Source organism: Phyllobates terribilis, unplaced genomic scaffold (genome assembly GCF_046119375.1).
Source record: "Phyllobates terribilis strain yellow unplaced genomic scaffold, ASM4611937v1 Scaffold_5__5_contigs__length_657084704, whole genome shotgun sequence".
In the NCBI taxonomy this organism is placed as follows: domain Eukaryota; kingdom Metazoa; phylum Chordata; class Amphibia; order Anura; family Dendrobatidae; genus Phyllobates; species Phyllobates terribilis.
The window spans coordinates 539484670-539509199 of NW_027362765.1; the positions used below are offsets into that span (position 1 = coordinate 539484670).

General features: G+C 41.4%; 1 protein-coding gene across 24 annotated transcripts in view; it reads right to left on the minus strand.

Moving 5' to 3' along the window:
• The window catches only part of CAMK2G (calcium/calmodulin dependent protein kinase II gamma), a 269572-nt gene that overhangs the window by 235575 nt on the left and 9467 nt on the right, over window positions 1–24530 (minus strand). For all 24 annotated transcript variants that reach the window (XM_073685806.1, XM_073685802.1, XM_073685813.1 and 21 more), the window contains exon 2: window positions 15510–15604. In XM_073685806.1, coding sequence (XP_073541907.1) covers window positions 15510–15604 — 95 coding nt within the window. The remainder of the gene's footprint in view (window positions 1–15509; window positions 15605–24530) is intronic.

Genomic DNA, 24530 nt, shown 5'->3' on the forward strand with positions numbered 1-24530 from the left:
GGGAAAGCTGCTTTTCAATCGAGAAGGCTGATTAGAAATGTCTGGTCATACGATCCTCCATCAACAGCCATTTTGAGAATAGCAGTGTTATGCAGCATATGAGGAAGGCAGAACTGAAAAGTACAGAACAAAAACCTGTAATAATCCCTTACCTTACATGTAGGTCACACATCGGTTGTGGGTGTATGGAGGGGGCTCTGGGGGAAAGAGGTCTCCATATAAGCCCAGGAGCCTACTGTGTTACACAGTCAGTACCAGCCTCTAAAAGCAGCAATCGGAGCCAGCTCCTATCGGTGCTGTTTAATTAAATTGCACAGTCAATCTTGGACACTGGCATTTAAGTTTTGTTTTGCCCACTGGGGCATCTGTTCTGACGTCCAACACCCCTGCTCCTGTGGGATTTAACCAGTGCAGTCCCAGTAGAGCACCCACTCCAAGACGCTAGTGGCCTGCCGAAAGCTTACTAAAGGTCCCTGTCACCATTTTTATAATCCCATGATATACCATTTTTACTATATACTGCAATACTGTACTATATAGTACAAGCAATCAAAAAAATGCAGATCAAAGTCCCCTATGGGAACTAAAAAAAAAAAATATGACCTAAAGTAATTTTTTAATTGATCCCTTGCTGTTTTTGTAAGTTTGCCCATTGACAGACATGAACAGTCTAGAATTTTAAGGGTAGGTTAAATTTAACATTGAGAGATAGAATATTCCAAAAAAAGAAAAAAAGAAAAATTAAGAAAATCAGATTGTATAAATTAGATACATTTTTTTTTTGCATTTTGCAGTGAGAAATAAGTATTTGATCCCTCTGGCAAACAACACTTAATACTTGGTGGCAAAACCCTTGTTGGCATGCACAGCAGTAAGACGTTTTTTGTAGTTGATGAGGTTTGCCCACATGTCAGGAGGAATTTTGGTCCTCTCCTCTTTGCAGATCAGCTCTAAATCATTAAGATTTTGAGGCTGTCTCTTGGCAACTCAGAGCTTCAACTCCCTCCATAAGTTTTCTATGGGATTAAGGTCTGGAGACTGACTAGGGCACTCCATGACCTTAATGTGCTTCTTTTTCAGTCACTCCTTTGTTGCCTTGGCTGTATGTTTTGGGTCATTGTCTTGCTGGAAGACCCAGCCACGACCCATCTTCAATGCCCTTATTGAGGGAAGGAGGTTGTTGGCCAAAATCTCTTGATACATGACCCCATCCATCTTCCCTTCAGTACGGTGCAGTCGTCATGTCCCAATTTCAGAAAAGCAGCCCCAAAGTACAATGTTTCCCCACCATGCTTCAAGGTTGGGATGATGTTCTTCGGGTTGTTCTCATCCTTCTTCCTCCAAACACGGTGAATTGAGTTAATGCCAAAGAGCTCAATTTTTTTCTCATCTGACCACAGCACTTTCTCCCAATAACTCACAGAATCATCCAGGTGTTCATTGGCAAACTTCAGACCGGCCTGCACATGTGCCTTCTTGAGCAGGGGGACCTTGCGGGCACTGCAGGATTTTAAACCTTTAAGGCGTAATGTGTTAGGCTGTGAGCCCAATATGCGTTTAAGCGTTTCCACAGCGGCAATTCCGCCGCAGAAACGCTTATAAAACGCTTGTTAGTAGGTCTGCTATGTTCCCCAATGATCATCTGCATGTGCTGTGCACATAGTAACATAGTTTTTAAGGTTGAAGGAAGACTAAGTCCATCTAGTTCAACCCATAGCCTAACATGTTGATCCAGAGGAAGGCAAAAAAAAAAAAAAAAAACACGTGGCAAACACTAAGCTCCACTTTAGGGAAAAAAAATTCCTTCCTGACTCCATACGACAATCAGACTAGTTCCTTGGATCAACGCCCTATCAAGGAATCTAGTATATAGCGGAAATTTGCGCTGCGGATTATCATTGCGGAAAAATCCGCAGCACTACCAATTATTTTGCAGAATCGCGGCGTTTTCACCGCCATTGACTTGCATTGAATCGCTTAATATCCGCATGACTACATGTGCACATGCGGATATTAAGCGATTCAATGTGCGGATGGTACCTGGGTTTGGAGAAGAGGAGACTCTCCTCCAGACCCAGGTACCATAGTACCTGTAAAAAAAAAAAAAAAAAAAAAAGATTTTAAAATAAAAAATAAACATTATACTTACCTTCTGATGGCAACCGGCCTCCTGTATGATGCGTCCTGGCTCCCCGGCAGCTCGCGATGGTCTAAAAGGACCTTCCATGGCGTCACTTAGTCATGTGACAGGTCACGCAACTGCGGATGTCGGCGGTCACGTGACCTGTCACATGACTAAATGACGTCATGGAAGGTCCTTTTACACCACCGCGAGACACCGGGAAGACCGGAGAAGGAGACCAGGGGCCATCTTAAGGTGAGTATAATGTTTGTTTTTTTTGTTTTTTACCATTTTTATTCTTTTTTTTAAACTAACTTGGTCACTCTATATAAAATCCATGCCGGTTGCATGGATTTATATAGTGTGACCAAGTTGTCAAGCACTTTTCAAGTGATGCTAAAATCGCTTGGAAAGCGCTTGACAACCCGAATGCGAAATCGCATGCTAAAAACACGTGACAAGCGCTTGTCCCTGGCTGAAAAAACACATGTAAAATCCGCATGCATTTTTTCTGCCAGGGAGATGCAGAAACGCTCAGGAAAAATCCGGAGCATTTCTGAATTGTGGGCACATAGCCTTACCAGTGGTGTTCTTGGTGACTGTGGTCCCAGCTGCCTGGAGATCATTAACAAGTTCCCCCTGTGTAGTTTTAGGCTGATCTCTCACTTTCCTCATGATCAAGGATGCCCCACGAGGTGAGATTTTGCATGGTGTTCCAGATCGATGTCGACTGACAGTCATTTTGTATTTCTTCCATTTTCTTACTATTGTACCAACAGTTGCCTCCTCACCCAGCGTCTTACTTATGGTTTTGTAGCCCATTCTAGATTTGTGCAGGTCTATGATCTTGTCCCTGACATCATTAGAAAGCTCTTTGGTCTTGCCCATGTTGTAGAGGTTAGTCTGACTGATTAATTGAGCCTGTGGACAGGAGTCTTTTATACAGGTGACTATGTAGGACAGCTGTCTTTAATGCAGGTAACGAGTTGATTAGGAGCGTCTAACTGGTCTGTAGGAGCCAGAACTCAGAATGGTTTGTAGGGAATCAAATGCTTATTTCTCACTGCAAAAGCAAAAAAATTCATCTAATTTATACAATGTGATTTTCTTGATTTTTGGGGGGTTATTCTATCTCTCAATGTTAGAATTAATCTACCCTTAAATTTATAGACTGTTCATGTCTTTGTTAGTGGGCAAACTTACAAAAGCAGCAAGGGATCAAATGCTTATTTCCCCCACTGTGTATATGTATATGGAATTCCAATTTATGAAAATGTAAAATACGGTAAACAGTGTAAAGGGTATATAATAAAAAAAATAAAAAATAAAAAACACACTAGAATTTCAGTTTTTCTGTAACTCTATTACAAAAATGTAATAAAGAGTGACCAAAACATTGTATATACCTCAAAATGGTCACAAGCCCTTCGCCGATTGAAAAATGGAAATCTCCAAAAACGGCGACATAGAACAAATTTTATTTTAACTCAGTTCTGAGACTTTTAAACATATATGGCGGATTTGCATAGTAGTATATTATATGATAAAAGAGGTTGGTGTCTTTTAAAACTAGAGCTCACCCACCAAAAAATTCCTACATATGGCTATATTGACTAAGGGAAAAAATATGGCGGCTCTTGGAAGAAGGAAGGAAAAAAAATTGCCCTGTATTAATTGTGCTTGTGAATGTACTTGTATACTGTAAACCAGGCGAGGAACAGTATGCTGTATCAGATATTCAGGACTTCTTTAGGATACAGGAATTACTTTTTTCTAAGCACATCGGTATAGAACAAGGAGCCAACGTGGCTTACAGGTTTCCATTCTTCATAAATAGGAGAACAGGTTGGCAATTCTCAATCTCAATTTTTTTTGCTTCTGTTCCTACCCAACAGAATCCATTGTAATTAAAAGATGTTAATTACCTCCTTTAGATCAGCAAAAGACTCTAGGAGGAAAAAATGTAAAAGAATGGGCTGCCGGGAATTGAAATTAATTACTTCTTAAAAGAGCAACTAGTTCAGAGGCAAAAAAGAAGATAGCTGGACTTTCCCATCTACGCAAGACATAACCGATGAAGGTTAGATAGCAGAAGTAACTTTTTGAAGTACCGGTAGGTCATGGAGGACAGTAGATAATCTAAATGTCTATGGGGCCTGGCAAAACCCCTCCTGAAGGAGAACTGGAGGCCAGAACAAATTTGACTTTGTATCTATTATGTAACATTTCACTTTTCAACTATCTAGTGTCCATAGCTGCCTTTCATGTCTACTCTTAGTAGATGAACACACTTGAATTTAATTTTGCTGATGTTTTCTGACTGTGCTCTTCTAGGGCTATGGAACTTTTAATTGCAGTAATATCAACACGGGCAGAAATCTAGCAATTATATACTAATCTAATGGAACCTTCAAAATCCAAGGAAATCTGAGGCACCAGAAAGCTTCTCATAGGGATAAAATATAACTTTTATTCTGTCTTTAAAAGAATACAGCAGATTAATCAAGCATCGTTTCGACCATGATAGGCCTTTTTCAAGCCAAAATTACAAGTTACAGAAAGTCAGCCGTAACCTGTAACTATGAGAAGCTTTCTGGTGCCTCGGATTTCCTTGGATTTTGAAGCAGATTTGGACCTTATGTGCCTGTACAAAGTGGTCTTTGGTGCGTGAGAAACATCCACTGGACTCAATCTAATGGATCCGGTTAGGTCATGTTAGCCACCTGAACTGCCCCCATGCCATAGCATTGTGACCTGGAAAAGTTTTCCAACATGTCCCTGTGGAGTATTTCATAGAGGTGTACTGTGCTCTAGCTTACATAGGGCTGCCAGAAGAGGATTCCGGCAAGAACAGTACAAAAATGAAGCAGGGCACAGTACACCTTTGCTGCACTGCACATGTCCAAGACGGGAAAAGCAACATTACATGCACAAGATTTTGGAGGAGACTGGTATATTTTCTCAGCAGCGGGGTCTACCACAACGTCTAGCTGTACTTCTCCTCAAACAACATGCAGAAGAAAATCCTCTTAAAAGCAGACGTCACTGCAGCAGCTGAATAATCTATGGCCATTTATTGGAGTTGTGACATACACAACCCAATCAGGTGAGCCAACTCCTCACCACCCAATTTCATTTTTAGGCCACGGCCCCACTATCAGTATTTGGTCAGTATTCAGTCAGTATTTTTTCTCAGGAGTGGGAGCCAAAACCAGGTGAGGAACAATCAGAGAAAAGGTATAATAGAAACAAGTCACCAATTCTGTATTTATCACCCACTCCTGAGAAAAAATACTGACCGAATACTGACCAAATACTGATCGTGGGGCCGTGGACTTAAAATACATTACTTCCTCTTCATGATCAATTCGACAGGAGGCGGGGACAGTGACGCTGATTGGGCGCCGGCATCACGAGTCAACAGTGTACGAGAGCCCCGGGACCGCAAGTGTCAACAACGCTGGAATGGCGGGGCCAAGTGTGGGGTATGAGAAAGGGTTGTCCTAGTAGTGGACAACAATTTTAAGGTAGTGAAAAAAAGTAAGCAAAATTGTAGTCTATTAAAAAAATAAAAAAACAATGTTTTGTTTGCTTTTATATTAATAATATAAAATAGCGTTGAATTGTACTGATGACCTATCCTTTCACGTACAGGAGACCAAGCAGTGACCTTAATTAACCCCTGACATCTGAGGTGTATTGGAGTGAGAATATGTATCTTTAAAGATATCTGCACTGCGGACACATGCCACAGACACTTTATTAAATATAATGTGAGCAATAAAAAGTAATATGGAGTATAGCTGCATACGCCTCTATCTGACTCAGCAATCTCATCTAGAGACTCTGACCTAATGGAAGAGAAATCCTATCTCTATCTGCCGCTGAGCTTTCCACAGCTCTTACACTTCCTCAGATATCAAATCCAGATATGATTAATGAATTTGAAAATGGAAGGTGCGGGGACAAAGGTGAGCTCACTAATGCTCCTCAATAGAGACGAGTGGGGAAAACAGTACACTAAGTGGAGATAAAGACTATGCTCAGACTTTAGATATTGCAGCTTATAATAAGGCTGCATTCACATCTGCGTTGGAGGCTCCATTAATAGTCTCCATGGTAGACAAAACAGTGCAGGGTGTTGTATAAAATGAGAGACATTACAGATACCCATCGGGAGACAAAATTGACGCCATTGTCATTTTCATTGCACTTTGGGACATATGAACAACGACAATTAAAAAATGCATAAAGAGCCTGAGAAATATAACCCACAGCAGAACGTGTCTAGCACTTTATGATTACATATTACTAAATAAATTCTGTCACGTGTATTTAAAATGTAAAATTGCTTTATCATCATTACTCCATAGAAAATATGAGTTTGCAATATTTCCCGACATAGAAAGCCAGACAAGAATAAAGAAGAGAAGGTTTACTAAGGTCCTGCTAATAGAACATTAATGGCCTCCGTTTGATGCATACTCTGAGAAACGTTCCCAAAGTAAACCTCCAAAGGGAGGCAGGATAATATCCCACTAGCTCCTACCTCAAACTAAACAAACCACCTGCTATAGTGGTTTTTACTAAAAGCCGATGTGTAGCGTAGCAGATTCCACTACACGACTTCTCTTCTTTCTTCGCTACATAGTATCGATTACCAGCCTAATAGAGGACAAAGGATACTTTTGAGTTTCAGGAGAATAGAAAGCTAGGACCACGCTACGCAGAGGCGATTGAAGTGAACACTCCCTTCTTCAAATTAAGAACAAAATAAAAGTATTTTCTATGTTGCTCAGCAATTTTACCTGTGAAAAACCCCAGAGAGTCATATGAGCACTGAAAGGCTTAGTGCCCACGATGCAGAAATGAAACAGAAATTTTCCTGATTATTTCTGCATCTCCTTGGCAGAAAAACTCATGCGGTTTTTACATGCGTTTTTTGACGTGTATTTGCCATGCGTTTTTCCAATGCATTGTATAGGCAAATCTGCATGCAGAAACGCACAAGAATTGGTCATGTCCGTATTTTTTCTGCGAGTAAAATCTGCGCAGAAAAAATAAGGACCATGTGCACAGAACTTGCAGAATGTCATAGGAAGTCATGGGATAAGGTGTGCAATGCGTTTATGGAGCGTTTCAGCGCTGCAAATCCGCACCAAATACGCATCGTGGGCACACAGGGTAAACGGTCATTTATATCCATGCAGTTTATGCAAGTAATAACACTGGAACATTACCGATTCACATCAAACTAAATGACCACGGTGTTTTCAGGAGCAGTGGAGCCACACGGATTGAATCTCTTGTACTACACGTGGCCCCATCTTCAGACACATTTATTAAGCCATGCAAAACACGTTATAGACACCACCTAAATTATGCGGTACTTTTAAAAAGTTCTTTAAGAAGCATTAATGCATTTACCCTGTATCAGAGGTGCAATGACACTGCCGAATAAAGCCATGCTCATGTGCAAGATTTGCAGGGATCTGGGATGATGTCGGCTCATGCAAATCATGTTATCACGCCCCTGTGATAACATGCAAAGAGGGCAGGTTAGTCTGGGGACACTAACGCCCCATCAATTAGTCAAAGGCCTAATTAGCATAAGAAAAATGGAGGTTATAAATATTTTTTTTTAAAACATGGATTTAAGTGAATAACATTATAAAGGGCTGGTTAGGTAGGGAATTTAGTAATACATATGTGAATGCTGCTGGGTTGGAGGGCATGGGGGAACTGACAGGTTCCCTATAAAAGGTTGGAAAAGTAAACAGTACTAATGAAAAACAGCCGGATGGTCAGTTTTAAACTAAATCACATGATTGTATAAAAAGAGCATGTTGGGTAGGCAGAGTCTCTCAAAAGCAAAGATGGTCAGAGAATCACCAAACTGTGGGACAATTTCAGAAAAATGTTCTGTAACATAAAATTGCAAACTCTATGAATATCCCACCATATACAGCACATAATATAAATCAAAAGATTCAGACTCTGGGGAAATCCACGTGCACAAGGTCGATGGTGAATATTGGATGCTCATGATCTACAGGCCTCAGGCGTCAATGGATTAAAGACAGACATGATTTGGCCGTGCAAATCCATAAATGCAAGGTAAAGCTGCATCATGCAAAGAAGCAGCTATATATCAACACAATCAAAAACTAAAGCCATCTTCTGCAGGCCAAAGCAAGTTTATTATGGACTGAAAATGGAAAACTGTTCTATGACATTCTGACATGAACAAGTGACCTCAGTGGGGTCTGCAGAAGCCAGTGATTGTCTGTGACAAAACGTCATTCCTGTAGATGGGGGACCCTAGAAGTGTCGACTCAAGGGGATTGGTAATAGGATATGGGCTGGACAGCCCTAGAAAAACAATAACATGATTCAAAAATAATCTTTAGCAGGCTCAAACAATGGTGCAACTGCAAACATTGGGCATACAACCCATAATAGCGCTCAAGGTTATATTATGCTCAATCTTGATTAATGATGAATTGATAAATCTTCTAAATTCAGTATGTTTTAAAGGGAGTAATAAGTAAAAAGCCTGCATATATTAAAAATGGCCATGACATAGAAAGCAGAGCGGCCATGTCACCTCGGCTGCAGTTGTCTGGAATCCTGCACTGACACTTCTAATGCGCAGACGATGCTTGACAATAACCAAGGAAGACAAATGAGTTCAATTCTCTTGTTAAGTGTAAATAGCGTCGAGCACTGAGCTCTTCACATTCACAATATCAATAATGTATAGTTCGGGACTGACGCTTATAAATTTTCTATTGGATCAAGCTATTTGTTTGGCAACTGCACAATCTGACAGCACTGCCAGACAATGAAGCCAACTCAATTCACTGAAACTTCGAAAATGTCAAAAAATGTCACGTAAATCATGCTGGCCATCAATGTAATGGTGTGATCAATGTTAGAGGACCAGATTCATTGTATATTTGTTATAAGACCAATCAAATCTGATCAATGAAATGCTCTGACTAGTCAGGGGAAAGTATTTTATTAGGCGCCTTTTACAATTTTGATGAAACATAACCTTAACATGTACCAGTCACAAACTAAGGCAAACAAAACTGTTCCCAATATGAGGACTTTTAGTCTTCGTTTCTCAGTTAATTTGGACTAACATATATAGGAAAAAAAACTCCTATCAACTACTGCTCCAACTGGTTTTCCTGGGAAAGAGGATACTATGTCCACTTCATGGCAAATCCTATATCATGAGGACTGCACTGCAGGGATCCCCAGTGATCAGCTGTAATCTGTGTGACAACCCATCATTAAGTGCTCAATATCCCTGGAGCACCATTACAGGGCAAATTGAGCAGTGTACAGAGCTTACTGAAATCAATGGGTTGACAGGGCACATTGGGTCATCCTGGGCAGAGAGAGGTTGTTGTTAATACATGAGGTCCTAAAAAACTACGATGAAACTTAGAATTAACAATATATCATTATATTATGTTACATGCCAATTGTGAAGCCAATGATTATTAAAAAATAAATAAATAAAACTCTTTTCATTAGTTAAACACCAAAGTACTCAGACTTTTTATACCTATTATGGAAGTTGTAACATCCTGATCGCTGGGTTTCCGATCATTGGGATTCTTAATCAAGAGAACGGGGTTCTGCACAACGAGCGCTGTACTCTATAGACAGGCAGTCTAATAGAGAGTGAACAGAGAGGGGTGAGCCAGCTGACCTCTGCAGAGCACTCTTCATGAAATTAGTGGGAGTCTGACCCCAGCAATCTGTAAGTTGTCCATTATCTAATAGAGGATAACTTCCATACTTGGTATAAACTCTAAATGACATTCACCAGTTTTCTGGTGGGAAAAAGTTGCAAATTTTGGAGAAAAAATGTGGCGCTTTATGTAATTATGATATCGGCATTGCAACATATTTGACAACTTGCTCTGGTCTAGGACAGCAAGAAAAGGGCAGTATCCAGAGTGTACACTAACAGCATTAAATGATAAACTGTAAGAATACTTACTGCCTTGTCATTAGCATAGAAACTGCTGGCGCCAACATGGAGACTGTTTCAATCCTTAACACTTTGATTTACTGTGAGACCATGGCTGCAGACATTCACTGCAACAGGTCCATCTTGTATTATAAAATTATGTCATTATTTACTAAGCAATGTCCATCTCACAAAGTACTCTAATGTAGTTCTTAGCTGCTCTCCGTCATGTCGTTACACATTGACCTTTGCCCGAGACATAAAAGGTTTTTTCTGGTCTTCTAGTATTTGAAGAACAGTTATCAGCAGGAATAGATTAACAGCACTTATGGTCAGGCTGTCAAAGCCAAAAGGAAGTCCAAGACCATGTGCGTCCATCTAAGAAGCAGAAACATGTCTATACAATGAGAAGTCAATTATTGGTAGGCATCATGTATGTGTTCAGCTAACTTATAAAAGTTGATAGCTGAATAGTCTAGAAAGCTATAATAACTGATTTAATGGTGTTATGTTGCCATAGTGAAAGATGGCCATCTGTAATTTACAATGGCTATAATGTTCATTTATGTAATGTGTTTTTCCCACATAAATCCTGAAACTTGTAGTTTTTCTCATGACTTCCAGTGAAATAGCTTGTTGGTTAATTAACCCAGATAGCATGCCATACTGCATCCCCCTTTTTACGGATATCACACCAGCACATTGCATCCCTTCCCAAATAGATTACAATCTAATTTTAGGACCTGAGACAGATAAAATGACTTGCCAAAAGGTCACACAAAGTTAGAACAGGGTCTCTCCAAAAGCAATGTTCCCACCTCAGAGGCCTGCATTCACATGCAACAGCCACACTCCTCCGCACAGGCTCACAGATATCATTGAATGTATCCGTCACAGTCTCTAAATAATCTCTCTCCTCGGCAGGTGGTTCTCCAGGAGATAGAGCCACCTTCCATATTCTATAGCTGCAGACCAGTGATGTCCACAAGAAGCAGAAGACTACTCGGTGGCTGACTGCTCCCTTATTTATGTCCTAGACATCCCCAGAATAAATAATGGGTTTGGGGGGGGGGGTCTATATTGCACAGTGGCAGCAGTCCATCTCAGGTCGTTTCGTCTATTTCTAGTGCCAACTGGTTGAGAAAATGCAACAACAAAAAGCTAATAGATTTAGTCTTGTTATGATGTTGTGAAGCTCCACCAAGGTGGAGAGCTCAGAAGGATCTGCCACTACAAGATCCTATTATGCAGCTTGGCATTAAAGAACTGACTTTCCTTCAGCCCCCCTGAACTTCAGGGGTCAATTTTGCAGCTGCACCCATTAGCCTATTTCATTAGGGCATCATTTAGGTTTCTTAATTTGAAAAGGTTTTCCAGGCTAAAAATAAATTTCGGCAGTCACACTGTGATCGCAGACAGCCAAATCCTAACAGTATGCAATAAGTACACTGTCAGGATTCCCTTCTCTTTCCAACTCGAATAATCGTCACATGACCGCAAGTAGGAGAATCGCGTACTGGGGTTCACGTACCAATAAGCGTGCTCTCCTGCTTCTTTCAATGTGCTATTTCGAGAAGCAGATGTGAAGATAGTTGGCACATAACTGCAACTAAGCAAATCGCATACTTGCTGTCATGTTGCGACAGTGCTAGCTAGCAATAGAGGAGAGTCCTGACAGTGTGCATTTTTCATCAATCTGCAGTCTCATAGACTGACTGCTGAAATGTATGTTCAGCCCAGAAACCCACTATAAAGATAAGTAAACATCACATTAAACATTTCTATGTAGGGAGGTCACATGAAGTGCAAATAATTGGTGTTACCCATTTTTGGATCTCAATTTTCACTTTGCATGTGAAAGTTAGGAAATTGAAGCCAATACATCTATCTGGCTGTTATAAATACATTGCTGTTCTTATTCATGCACAACATCAACGATTTTAATATTGGCAATTGCAGGTTTGAATATATGCTGAAGAGGGACAATAATGTATTAGAAAACACTTAATCAGGATTCCAATAAATACAAGGGAAAAGAACACCAGAAGAACGCTGTAATCAAGAGTTCATCAATCTGCATCATTACTACTGTGCTGGTTTGGGAAGCAGCAAGGATTCAAGCAGGAATTCTCGGACCGCCCTCCTCGTGCTCTCCGCTGACTCGCAGAGGATTTCCATGACTGCTATTTTCCATCAAGGGACATACTTTTAACAAACACTAATCATGACACCAGTTTTTTTTATTACATAATATGTTTGGTTGTATCTTACAGAAATAACAGTTCATTGTCGCTATGTGAGAAAGAATGAACGTTACATTGCAATCAAGATATACGTTGTGACTTTTGCATTTGCTTATGTCATGACAACATCAGCGTTCATACAATTAGAACCAATCCTGCCGACCCTATAATGAGAGCATCTATAATATAATCGGTGATGTGTCCCTCTGTCTGAAGCCTTTATAGACTGCGCATGCGTGACGCACAGTCTGACTCCAGACAGAAGACCGCATCCAGCCGTTACAGGTAAGAGGAGTATATGGCGGCGGCGATCGCGGTATGCGTAGACACTGAACGCATACCACAATCTCCTGCGCCATACTTACCTGACCGGGAGGAGCATTGCCGAGGCGCCTCTCTTCGCCGGAGACCGGGTCAGGAGTGAGGCGTCGGATCGGCGCATGCGCATAGCGCTATCTGGCACCATTTTACTGAAGACACATTTGCAGTGTGTCTTCAGCAAAATGGCGCCATACAGCGCGGTTAGGGCACGCGCGTACTCCAGCGCCACACTCCTCCCCCAGCCTCCGGCAGAACAGGACACCACAGCGCTGGAGCACAGGGAAGAAAGGTGAGTGAGTATAAGTGTTTATTTTTTTGTATGTGTGTACAGCGTGAAAGGGATGAGGGGGCCACACATACCAGGATTGGGGATGAGGGGTACCATGCATACCAGGATAGGATGGTGGGGACAGGATGGGGGCAGCACATACCAGCATGGGAGACCATATACCAATAAAAATGCTCGCCACCCGGGCGTAGAACGGGTTCAATAGCTAGTCATCTATAACAAAAGGTGCGCTGGTGGGTTTATCTCCCAATGAGGGCTGGCACTGCTCCTTTTCTGATTTATTCAAAGGAGTATATTTCTTTAGGTTTTCCTCTGGTACATAGATGGTAATTGCAACAATGTTGCCAAAAAATCTATTCCATGTTTCCTGACCATTCAAGAAAAAGAGGAGGAAATACAAAGAACTGGAGGAAATATTCCATCTCTCCTGGGGACGAGGAACTTTGTGTACAGTAGCAAATATCTCCTAATTTAGATTCCCTTGAATGGCACAAATTAAAAGATGTTAAATATATTGACATAACCGTGATCTTGCAGATCACAGGTAAGACGACAATTCCTTCAATGCTCCATATGCTTCTCCACTGACAAACATTATCGTCAACTGTACCCAACTAGCATCTTTGAGCCTTTCCATTGATTTTAGCTTTGCTTTTTCACGCTACGTAGTAATAGGTAGGTTAGTGGGGGTTGTCCACTACATAACCCACGCTTGGCCCCAATAAAATAAGCTTATACTCGCCTCCCTTCCCAGCGGTGGCGGCACTCGTATTCTGGGCCTCTCACGCGGTTGTTACGATACAAGAGACCGGCACCCAATCAGCACTGGCGTCACTGTCTCTGCCCTCGGACAAATCAAACATCAAGAGGAGGTCAGGGCTGCAACTGCTCTCACTTCCTCTCCATGTTAGATTTGTAAGAAGGCGGAGACCGTGACGCCAGCGCTGATTGGGTGCCGGGCTCCTGCATCATAACAACCGCGTCATTGGCCCGGGAACGCAAGTGCCGACACCGCTGGAATGGCGCCAGCATGTGAGACAAATATTAGCTTTTTTATTTTATCGGCACCAAACATTTAGAAAGAGAAGGGATTGTCCTAGAAGTGGACAACCCCTTTAAAGATGCTCTGTCTGACGCAGTTTCCTGACATATCCGTCTTAGAGAATACTTGTATTTCCCATGACATTCTGGAGCAACTTCAAACTCGTTTCTACTCCGTCATTCCTCCCGGAAATTTACAAACCAATTGACAACTGGGTTTTACCACTTTCCTTGTCACCAGGGAGTGTCCCTACCCACTCCGGCATTACCAAATCACTGCGAACAGTGCAAAGTCCCCCATATGTATTACTTAACAGTCAGCTGAGCCCACGGATTTTGACAGAATCTAATCCAATGTGTATGGGGGCCTCCTTGCTCTCCTCTGACAGATTATGAGGTAACAGTTTTGTTCTGCAGAGAGAAAAGCAGCTGGCAGTATTTTCCGCTCTCCCCATAGAGGATAATAGACCGTCTGGGCTGAGCTGAGCGTTCCTATGTATGGGGGAGTGGGGAGAGATAGTCGTTGCTGAACAGCCTACTGACAAAGGGAAGTCTAACACCCAGCTGTTTAGAAGGAATAACATAGGGATGAGCACAATCCATAGCTGAAGAGACTAGATACACCAGAACCATTATTTCATGGGGAATACAATAAATTACTAAAACAGAAATGTAAGGCATGGAGACAGGCCCTGTAAGGCGACTTGTGAGGTTGATTATGTGTCACAGTCACAGTAGAACATAAATATATCCTGGTCGTTGGGTGGTTTTGGGTAGTGTGACAACAGATTGAGATGCTTCTTTAGTGGTCCTCTTGTTAGCAGTAAGCAACTCCTTCAGCTGTAATCAAGTACTGAATTCGCAGCTAGCTAGGACCGATGCCAAACCCGTCCATTCCAGTGCAGATACTATATACACATCATAACGGACTGAATCACTAGAACAATTCAGAGCATTAATGTTCCCAGGTCTACATTCTGTCTACATGTCAGCCATCCAAATGAAGAAACGTTCATGCACTATATGGACAGCACAAATCTGCCAGAGCCAAGGGACGCCCTTTATGACGTCCATGAGCTCTCACGGGTTAACCCTATTGCCATGTTCAATGTTGCTTTAAAAAAAATACAGTATGTGACAAATTAATGGCGAATAGAAAAGAAAGGTCTTTTAAAATGTGAAAAACAACAGGAAAGGCTTCCTGGCTAATAATTACATGTAGAATTAGATCCACCTCAGCTTTACTGACCTCCAATAAAATGCAAAAAGATCCTAAGCAAAATAAGAACAACAGATGATCTCTCAACACCTGCCCAGATTACGGCTTCATCCACCAACTCGTGGAACCAAATTCAATTTTGGTTGGGCTATTTAATCTAATTCTCTCTTTACTAGTAAATCTTTGTAAAAGAACTCGTTCTGAATGGTATCAGGATAAGTGGCTCTAAAGAGTAGTCAAAATCAGTACTGCTGGTGCCAACATGTCTAACAGCTTCTTCTTACCTCTGGCAGACAACTTCTTGGTGTTGATGATCTTTGCAGCATATTCCTGGTTGGAGGATTTCTTCACACATCTCCGTACTACGGAAAAGGCACCCCTTGGAGAAAAGAAAAAAAATAAGACTTTGCTGAAGAACCAACAGATGCAACAGTATACAAATATTGTAAAACTAGAAATATTTAAAATGCAAAATTTAGACAAAACAAAATCCCTATTACAGTATTATAAAGCAGACTAGTATGTCAGTCCTATGGCTGATGCTTGGCTAGCAAACGTGTTGAGGTCTCACCAGTATTTAGAATGGGACAAGCATGTGAAATCACCAAACAGTTCATTTACCTTTACTGTACAACTAGGCTCATGATCTGAAACAAAACCAAAGAAATGAGCCGAAACATGTGTTGGTAAAAGTGCAATGTGTAGGTACACATTCACTCTGTGGCCACCTAACAGACAAAACCCAAGATTAAAACAAAATGAGCAAATACCCTGCTGTAAGTAAATACTAATAGTACATGTAAGTAACATAGGATACTTCGTTGACTTGAGGTCTGCTGTGAAAGTTTAATACTAGATATAGGACGGTTCTGTACACCTTGTCACGGTGTGATGCCGGTCACGATTTTTTGAGCTAAACAGTGAGGTTGAGGTCTAGCCACAGATTTTCAATGATATTCAGATCATGGAACTGTGAGGGCCATTGAAAAATCTTCAGCTTGCACCTTTTAAGGTAGTCTATTGTGGATTTTGAAGTTATTTTGTATCATTATCCATTTGTAGAAGCCATCCACTTTTCAACTTCAGCGTTTTTACAGATGGTGTCATGTTTGCATCAAGAATTTGTTGAAATTTCATTGAATCCATTCTTCCCTCTAACCGTGAAATATTCCCGTGCAGTTGGCTGCAACACAAACCCAAACAATTGATCCACCCCCATGCTTAATGGTTTGCAAGATGTTCTTTTCCTGAAATTCTGTGCCCTTTATTCTCGACACAAACCATCATTGTGGCCAAAGAGTTCTATTTTAACCTCATCAGTCCACAGGACTTGTTTCCAAAATGCATCAGGCTTGTTTAGATGTTCTTTTGCATATGTCTGACGCTGAATTTTATGGTGAGAACGCAGGAGGTTCTCTTCTGATGACTTCCGTGAAGGCTATATTTGTGCAGGTGTCTCTGAACAGTAGAACAATGTACCACAACTCCAGAATCTGCTAAATCTTTTAGAAGGTATTTTTCAGTCAAGCGGGAGTCCTGATTTGCCCCCCTAGCAATCCTAAGAGCTGCGATCACTAAAATTTTGCTTGGTCCTCAAGACCTTATATTGACCTCCACTGTTCCTGTTAATTGCCATTTCTTAATTACATTTCAAACTGAGGAAAGGGCAACTTGAAAACTCTTTGCTATCTTCTTATAGCCTTCTCCTGCTTTGTGGGCCTCCACCATTTTCATTTTCAGAGTGCTAGGCAGCTGCTTAGAAGAACCCATGGCTGCTATTTTTTGAGGCTTGGTTTTTATAAAGCTGGGAAATTTGCATCATCTGGCTTTTCCTAACGATTATAGTGAACAAGCCATAACCTTAACAGGTTAATTAAGGTCTGAAATCTTGGTCAAAGTTATTTGAGCACACAAATCTCCAAGGGTACCCAAACTTTTGAATAGGCCCATTTTCCTTTTTGTAATTTTTAAAATGTAAAAACTGACTTTTTTTGCCTAAAATACAAAGGAAATATGTCATCTTTAACTTTAGGGCTTTTAGAGATCATTTCATCTTCAACTTGCTTAACTGTTCACAATAACAGTCATTTTGACCAGGGGTGCCCAAACTTTTACATGCCACTGTACTGTTGCTATTTATTTACTTACTGCAGGGCATTTGCTCATTTTACTTTTAACTTAGGTTTTGTCTGTTAGGTGGTCACAGGGTGAAGGTCTCTACACATTGCACTTATACCAACATATGATATGGCTCATTTCTTTGGTTTTGCTTTACTGTTTTGTACTTTGTACATTCAGGGGCAGGGCTCCTTTGTTGCTGGGCATTCTGTCTGCTGTATATAGCTTGACCAACGGGTCTGGGCTCTGCTCTGTACCCATCTAAATTGAGGTCTGCTGACACATAGTGAGGTTTAATACTAGAGATAGCACCATCTTGATTGAGTACACCTTCTCGAGGTGGGATGGCTTTTATGCTTTTTTGATCAAAATAGTGTAAGTACCCCATGTTATTTACATGTACTATTACTATTTACTTACTGCAGGCTATTTGCTCATTTTGTTTTTATCTTACGATTAGGCTCATGATCTGCCCAAACATGGCATCCATTCCTATGCAAGGTCTAAAAGGGACGAAGGTTACATTCTTGTCAGTTAGGAGGAAATAACAATTTTTATGCCAATAATGCCACCATACATAGAATTGTAGGGTTCTTCACATGCATTAGCCCCTAAAAGGAAAATAAGCCCAGAAAATACAAGCCCTTATCATGTCTTCCTATGTGTCACCTTCTACAACGCAAGCTAGCTATTGTTATGCTTAAGAACCCAGATTCGAAACTTGACAAGTTTGTCGTATAGAAGATGCTTTTATCCTTATTTATGTATTTTATATATACTGGTGGAGAGCTGGACTCTCCTTCCAATCCGAAGGCATTTTCAGACTATATGCAGCCCGCGTTCTCAACAGATTGCATAAGCATAGCGCATAGACCAATTGTAGCCTGTGTGCTGGACCACATGGGCAATTTTCCACACGGCCCTCAGCTCTACACAGAAAAAATTGCAGCATGTGCTAGTCTGACTCAGATTAAGGTGGCTCCTGCACTTGTCAAGTATGCGGACAAACTCACGTCCGATACGCTCAGAACTTAAAAGCACCACTCCAGTGTTTTGTTTTTTTAATTTCAGCGCTTGAGTGGTGTCACTAATTTAAGTTAATTGCTCCTAGTATACGTAGTCTTCAGCCGTTCCTGGCGCCGCTCCTGTCCTGATCCGACATCTTGTGACTGACAGGAAGAGAGAGGTAATGATCACAAGATCTCAATCTAAGTCTAGAAGAGCCTTATTCTGTCCTTGTTCAGGTCATAGACTTACATTGAGTAGTGGCTCCCAGATCTCACAGCAGTCACTGGAGCGATCCGGCCAGTCAAACTGCAGAAGGCAACCAGAGTGCCACGGAAAACAGATGAAGATGCCGGCTGGTAAGTATAATACTAGGGGCAGGAAACTTAGTGACAGCACTCGAGCGATAAAATGAAATAAATAAAACACTGGAGTGGTGATTTAAAGATTAACCATTGTTTAAAAAAAAAAAATCCCATAAATCGTATACATGAATATAAGAAACTATGTAATATATCTTATCAGATAAATCTGCTTTTTCCTCATTCTGCACTGATCTTTCATTCCCAATAATCTCAATGCATGAAAAAAAAACATTTTGTGAATACAGATTTTTCAATTAATGAGATAAGAGATGACAGTTGGTGCTCATGAAGTTCTATGGAGAGGGGAGGGAGAGGAGTTCGAGAAGGACAGACATTCTCTAAACAGTTATACTTTAACGTACCGCTACAGCGTTTAGTTATGATTCACTATCTGTAAGATATCAGCTATGTATTTACAATGCATTAACCCCTTTCTGACGTGTCGTAATAGTGCAGCACACGTCGGGTCCCTCCCTTTAGTGCGGGCTCTGGCGCTGAGCCTGCACCTTTCTGGGCACATGATAGCTGATCTGTACAGCTTTCATGTGCCCCTAACAGCCGCAGATGGAGTAGCGATCCATCTGCAGGAAGTTAACTAGTTAAATGCCGCTGTCAATCTCGGACAGTTGCATTTAACTCGCGCTTACCGGAAGCGCATCACTAACCCCGCCCATTGGCGACTCCGTCACATGATCGCGGGTTGTCATTGTCACCCCTGCGGTTGTCATTGCCAGATTACTATGAGCGCTGCCCAGCGCTCATAGCAAGTGAGAGATTCTGCTACACACAGGGGATCTGATCATCACCTGTGTGTAGTACAGGCAATCAGACAATTGCAGTTATAAGTCTCCCGTGGAGATTATTTTTTGAAGCATGCAAAAAAAAAAAAAAAACACAACTGTGGAATTGCACTTTTTTTGCAATTTCACCGCACTTGGAATTTTTTTACTGTTTTTTAGTACACGATATGGAAAAAACAATGGTGTCGTTCAAAAGTACAACTTGTCCAGAAAAAAAAAATGGCCTTACATGGCCATAATGACAGAAAAATAAAAAAGTTATTGCTCTGCGAAGAAGGGGAGCAAAAAACAAAAACTGAAAATGGTCATGAAGGGTTAAACTATGCAGCCTCCTGCCATTTCCAGGGCTGCTCTGGTACTCTCCTGGAATATGTCGCAGCCATGACTAGCCGGCTCACTACACAGTGTCGTCTGTGTAACCAGAAATCACTTTGTTAATGAAAGTCAATGAGACTCTGAACAAGGGTCTCATAGACTTGTATTAAATAAGTTTGTTCACCAGTTTGAGCATGTTAAATTGCCCACATCATGGAATAGTTGCTGCAGAGCAGAGTCAAATGTAGATTTATTTTTTTTTAAACTCCTCCTCCCCGTTGCAGAGATATTAGAATGTAAAATTTAGGTTATGATTTATTTAATGGTTCAACTGGGTATCAGAGCTTTGTCTCTGGAGCATGTACTACTTCCCCTGTATGATGTTGACCAATCATAAGCAGGGAGGGTCATGCAGGAGAGAAAAGAACTCTACACTGATCTCTGCAGCTACTGTGCAGATACAGCAGAGCTGAGTTATATATTATTACAAACACTACCACATCTCATAACATGACAGTCAGTGTGGGAGGAGAGTGAGAACTGACAAGAGGAGATCTGAATAGCTGCAGAGATCAGTGAAGAGAAGAGGTCCTATTCTTTTGTTCCCAAGTTGACCCTGCCTGCACATGATTGGCCAGCCTCATGCAAAGTAAGAAGTACACAAGCCCCCAGAGACAAATCTCTGTTAACACCCAGTTGAAACATAAATTATAACCTAAACTTTACAAACTAATATTTCCACAACGGAGAGGAGAAATGAAAATATAAAATCTATGTTTTACTCATTTGTGCAGCCACTATTCCATGACGTGACCAGTTTAACATGCTCATACTGGTTAAAGATCCTCTTTAACAGAGGAACTAACAGTGCGGGGTGTGAGCGAACAAGAGATGAGCTGCAGTCACACAATGCAAGAGGGGGACTGGGACAAGGTTGGAAAAGGCAAACAATAAGCATTTTGATAAATGCACTGTACATAAATTACTGACAGATAACAGTTCATGAAATTTAAAAAAAAAAACTATTGAATGGGACTAAAGGAAACCTGTCATGTCCAAAAACGCTATTTATCTACCATTATGGGGTAATCTGCGTTTGAAGTGTGTTTAAATCCTGAGTAGACAGCTTTCTGAAGCAGCAGCTACAGGGAGAAAATTAAGTTTTATTTTCCCTTCGGCCGCTCACTGAGTTATCGGAAAGAGGGAATATGGAACGGTGCATTGGACGATTACAGTCAATGCCCGCTATACAGTGAGTGCAGCTGTAAATTAATCCCCTGCACTTTGATAGAAAAGCTGCATTGCACACAAACACTGCACAGCAGGCTATCAAAGTGTGGGGAGGCAGGATGACCATGACTGGTAACACCTTTAGCCCTCGGCCCCACTATTGGCATTTGGTCAGTATTTTTTCTCAGGACTGGGAGCCAAAACCAGGTGAGGAACAATCAGAGAAAAGGTAGAATAGAAACAAGTCACCAATTCTGCATTTATCACCCACTCCTGGTTTTGGCTCCCACTCCTGAGAAAAAAAATACTGACCGAATACTGATAGTGGGGCCGTGGCCTTAAGGCCCCGTCACACTTAGCGACGCTGCAACGATCCCGACAACGATATGACCTGTCAGGGATCGTTGCTGCGTCGCTATGTGGTCGCTGGTGAGCTGTCAAACAGGCAGGCTCACCAACCATCAGGGCAGCAGTGACATCGTGGAAAGAATATTTCCACGATGTCCTGCTGCTGGTTACCAACCTGCTGAAGCAGGAGCCGGCTGGTAACCATGGTAAACATCGGGTTACTAGGGGCACAAGCGCACCTAGTAACCCGATGTTTATCATCGTTACCACTCTGCTACAGTGAGCGGGAGGTTACCGCTCACTTTAGCAGGCTCGTAACCATGATAAACATCGGGTTACTAGGTGCGCGTGTGCCCCTAGTAACCCGATGTTTATCATGGTTACCAGCCTGATCGCTGCTCCCGCTGGTCACACACAGCGATGTGTGCTGACCAGCGGGAGGGCAACGACCAAAAAATAGTCCAGGACCTGATCGCTGCAAAGTGTCACACATAGCGACATCGCTGGTGAGGTCGCTGTTGCGTCACCAAAACCGTGACACAGCAGCGATCTCGCTATGTGAGACGGGGGCTTTATATACATTCTGGTAACACAGGATCTCCAATCACAATAGGTGATATCACACCTGACCCTGCTCCCCCTCCCTAAACAATCAGGTCAGGTTGCACAGGCTCATTAGACACTTCAATGTAAAAGATAGGGTTGGGGTGGTGTGACCATTGTAGCTAATGTCAATGTGCAGTTTACTGAAACAGCATTAGTTAAGTCTGAAAAGCCCATGTGGCCAATGTGAAAAGTGCAAGATTTTTATTCATAATAGAGATTGTGATACATTTTATAATGGGAAAAAAAACCTTGCCAAAAATATTTAATAAACACAAATCTGATTTAAATAAAAGAGCTCCATTTAACAACACAAGTCCCAAAAGAAATATGCTGCCCTACTGTCACAAAAATGGGTAAAGTTTCCTAAAAACAAATTTAAGCTATGGTACCATATACCTGCCAATTTTCCCCCACCCAAAAAAGAAAAAAAAAAAGTTGCAATGTCACTACACTCCATCTGTTTACAGTATAGATGGCAAGCTTTATAAGTGAACTGAGCAAAGTCCGACAGAACCATCTCCATGGCACCACATTGCACAGTACTTTTCTAAGCTAACATATTCTACTCAACCAACTAAGTTTCCAGAAAAGAGTGTGACATTCAGAAACAAGCGTTTCTGGTCCCACGGCTACTTTAGATCAGACAGAGCGCAATCAGATCATTAACACATGTGCCACGCAGTCTGCTGTAGATGGCTGCAGGGCACTATAGTCAATGTGGCTCCAGTTTAAAGAGGGATCGTAATTAAACCAAATATTAGATTTATAATCTTAGTAAAAGTTCCCCTCTTAATAGCAAAAGCAAAAGCTGAGTGATTCATCAGTGTCTGTAGGTATATGAAGAAACTGCATGTATTTCTCAGTACAAAGTATAGGAATTTCATCACATCCCAAACTCTAATACATAAAAGAACAGGCATAAACAGACTGATATAATTGGCAACAATGTGGCACCACTACGCAGCTCTCAGAAAGATTATATCTGAGCACTCTGAATCCACAGTGGTTTCTGAGCCTCCTGATTAGGGTATGTGCACACGTCTTTTTTTCGGTGGCCGAGCTGCTGAGTTTTACTAGGCGGAGTTTCACTATAGCGCCGGTGGTCTTTTTCCTTAAAGATATGTGCACAAGGTATCTTGAGATGCCGTGCATATACTGAGTATTTCCAGGTGAATCCACTAAAGAAAACCACATGCAAAACCAAAAAGACTCAGCTGGACTATCAAAAAAGCATAAAAGCCATCCCACCATGACAAGGTGTACCCATCGGGACGGTCTTGGGGTACATGTTACATTTTTTTTTTCCTTGGGTTTTGTCTAGGAAACCACCAATGTCTTTTACTCTACACTTTCAAGTTTAGACAGCAGGTGGCTTACAAGCAGAAACCGCCCGAAAAATTAGCATGTCACTTATTTTAATTACTTCAGGGGTTTTTAACGTTGAAGTGTTTAAAGAATTGACATAAGACGGAACGTGTGCACAGAAATGTCGTTCTGACATTGCTGAGCATTATGTTCATTTTATGTGGCGATTTTTATGTGCTTTTTCAGTATGCACATAGCCTTAGTGAGGTTCATAAATGCGGTTTTGGCTTTAAGGTGCCCAGTTATTACAGTATGCTTAATAAAAATGAACAGAATCAACCAAAATAAATGTTTGTTGGGTAAAAAAAAGAATTAACAAGCATTTTAGAACATCGATCACAGACTACCATCATCTGAAATCAAGTCAGTGTGTTTCATTTTTCTTAGCAGCTAATTGGACAAAAGATCTTCAATTCAACAATCATCGCTTGGTGTCCGTGAACATGTATGGCCAGGGTGGACGACTGTAAATATCGACTAAGATGTGTATGGCTGCATCACGGAATTACAAATACAGATCCGACAATCGATCTTTCAATGGTTGTCCAACCATCATACTACTTTTATCTAACATGTACAGTACAGCAAATATTGGCATTGCCTCTTTTGGGTTTCAGAAGAATAATATAATCATACTAGCTTCTATTAGATCACGGTTTCCCAACCTCCAGTCCTCAAAACTCCCAACATGTCAGGTTTTCAGAATTTCCTTAATATTGCACAGGTTGGATTGGAAGCAGGGCTGTGGAGTTGGTAAGCCAAACCTCCAACGCCACAGCACTGCCTCACTACTGAGCATGTACATAAAGTGCAGCACAGATTCATCTCAACTAAAAGCCAAGGTCATTAGATCAGGAATAGGACAGACATTTATAGGACATTTCAGAACTTTCCCAAATTCTTATGAAAACATCCACAGAACATACTGCACTGCACAGCTGAACCCAATTTACTATGTATTTTAGGAGTCGGTCCATTTTATACGTACTCTGACTCCACCAAAATGGACACCAACTCCAAAGCCCTGGATGGAGGGATCAACAAGACAGCAGGAATTCGCTCACCTGTGCAACACTATGGAAATCCTGAAAACATGACCTGTTGGGGTCTTGAAGACTGAAGTTTGGGGAACACTGATTTAGATAAATACTTC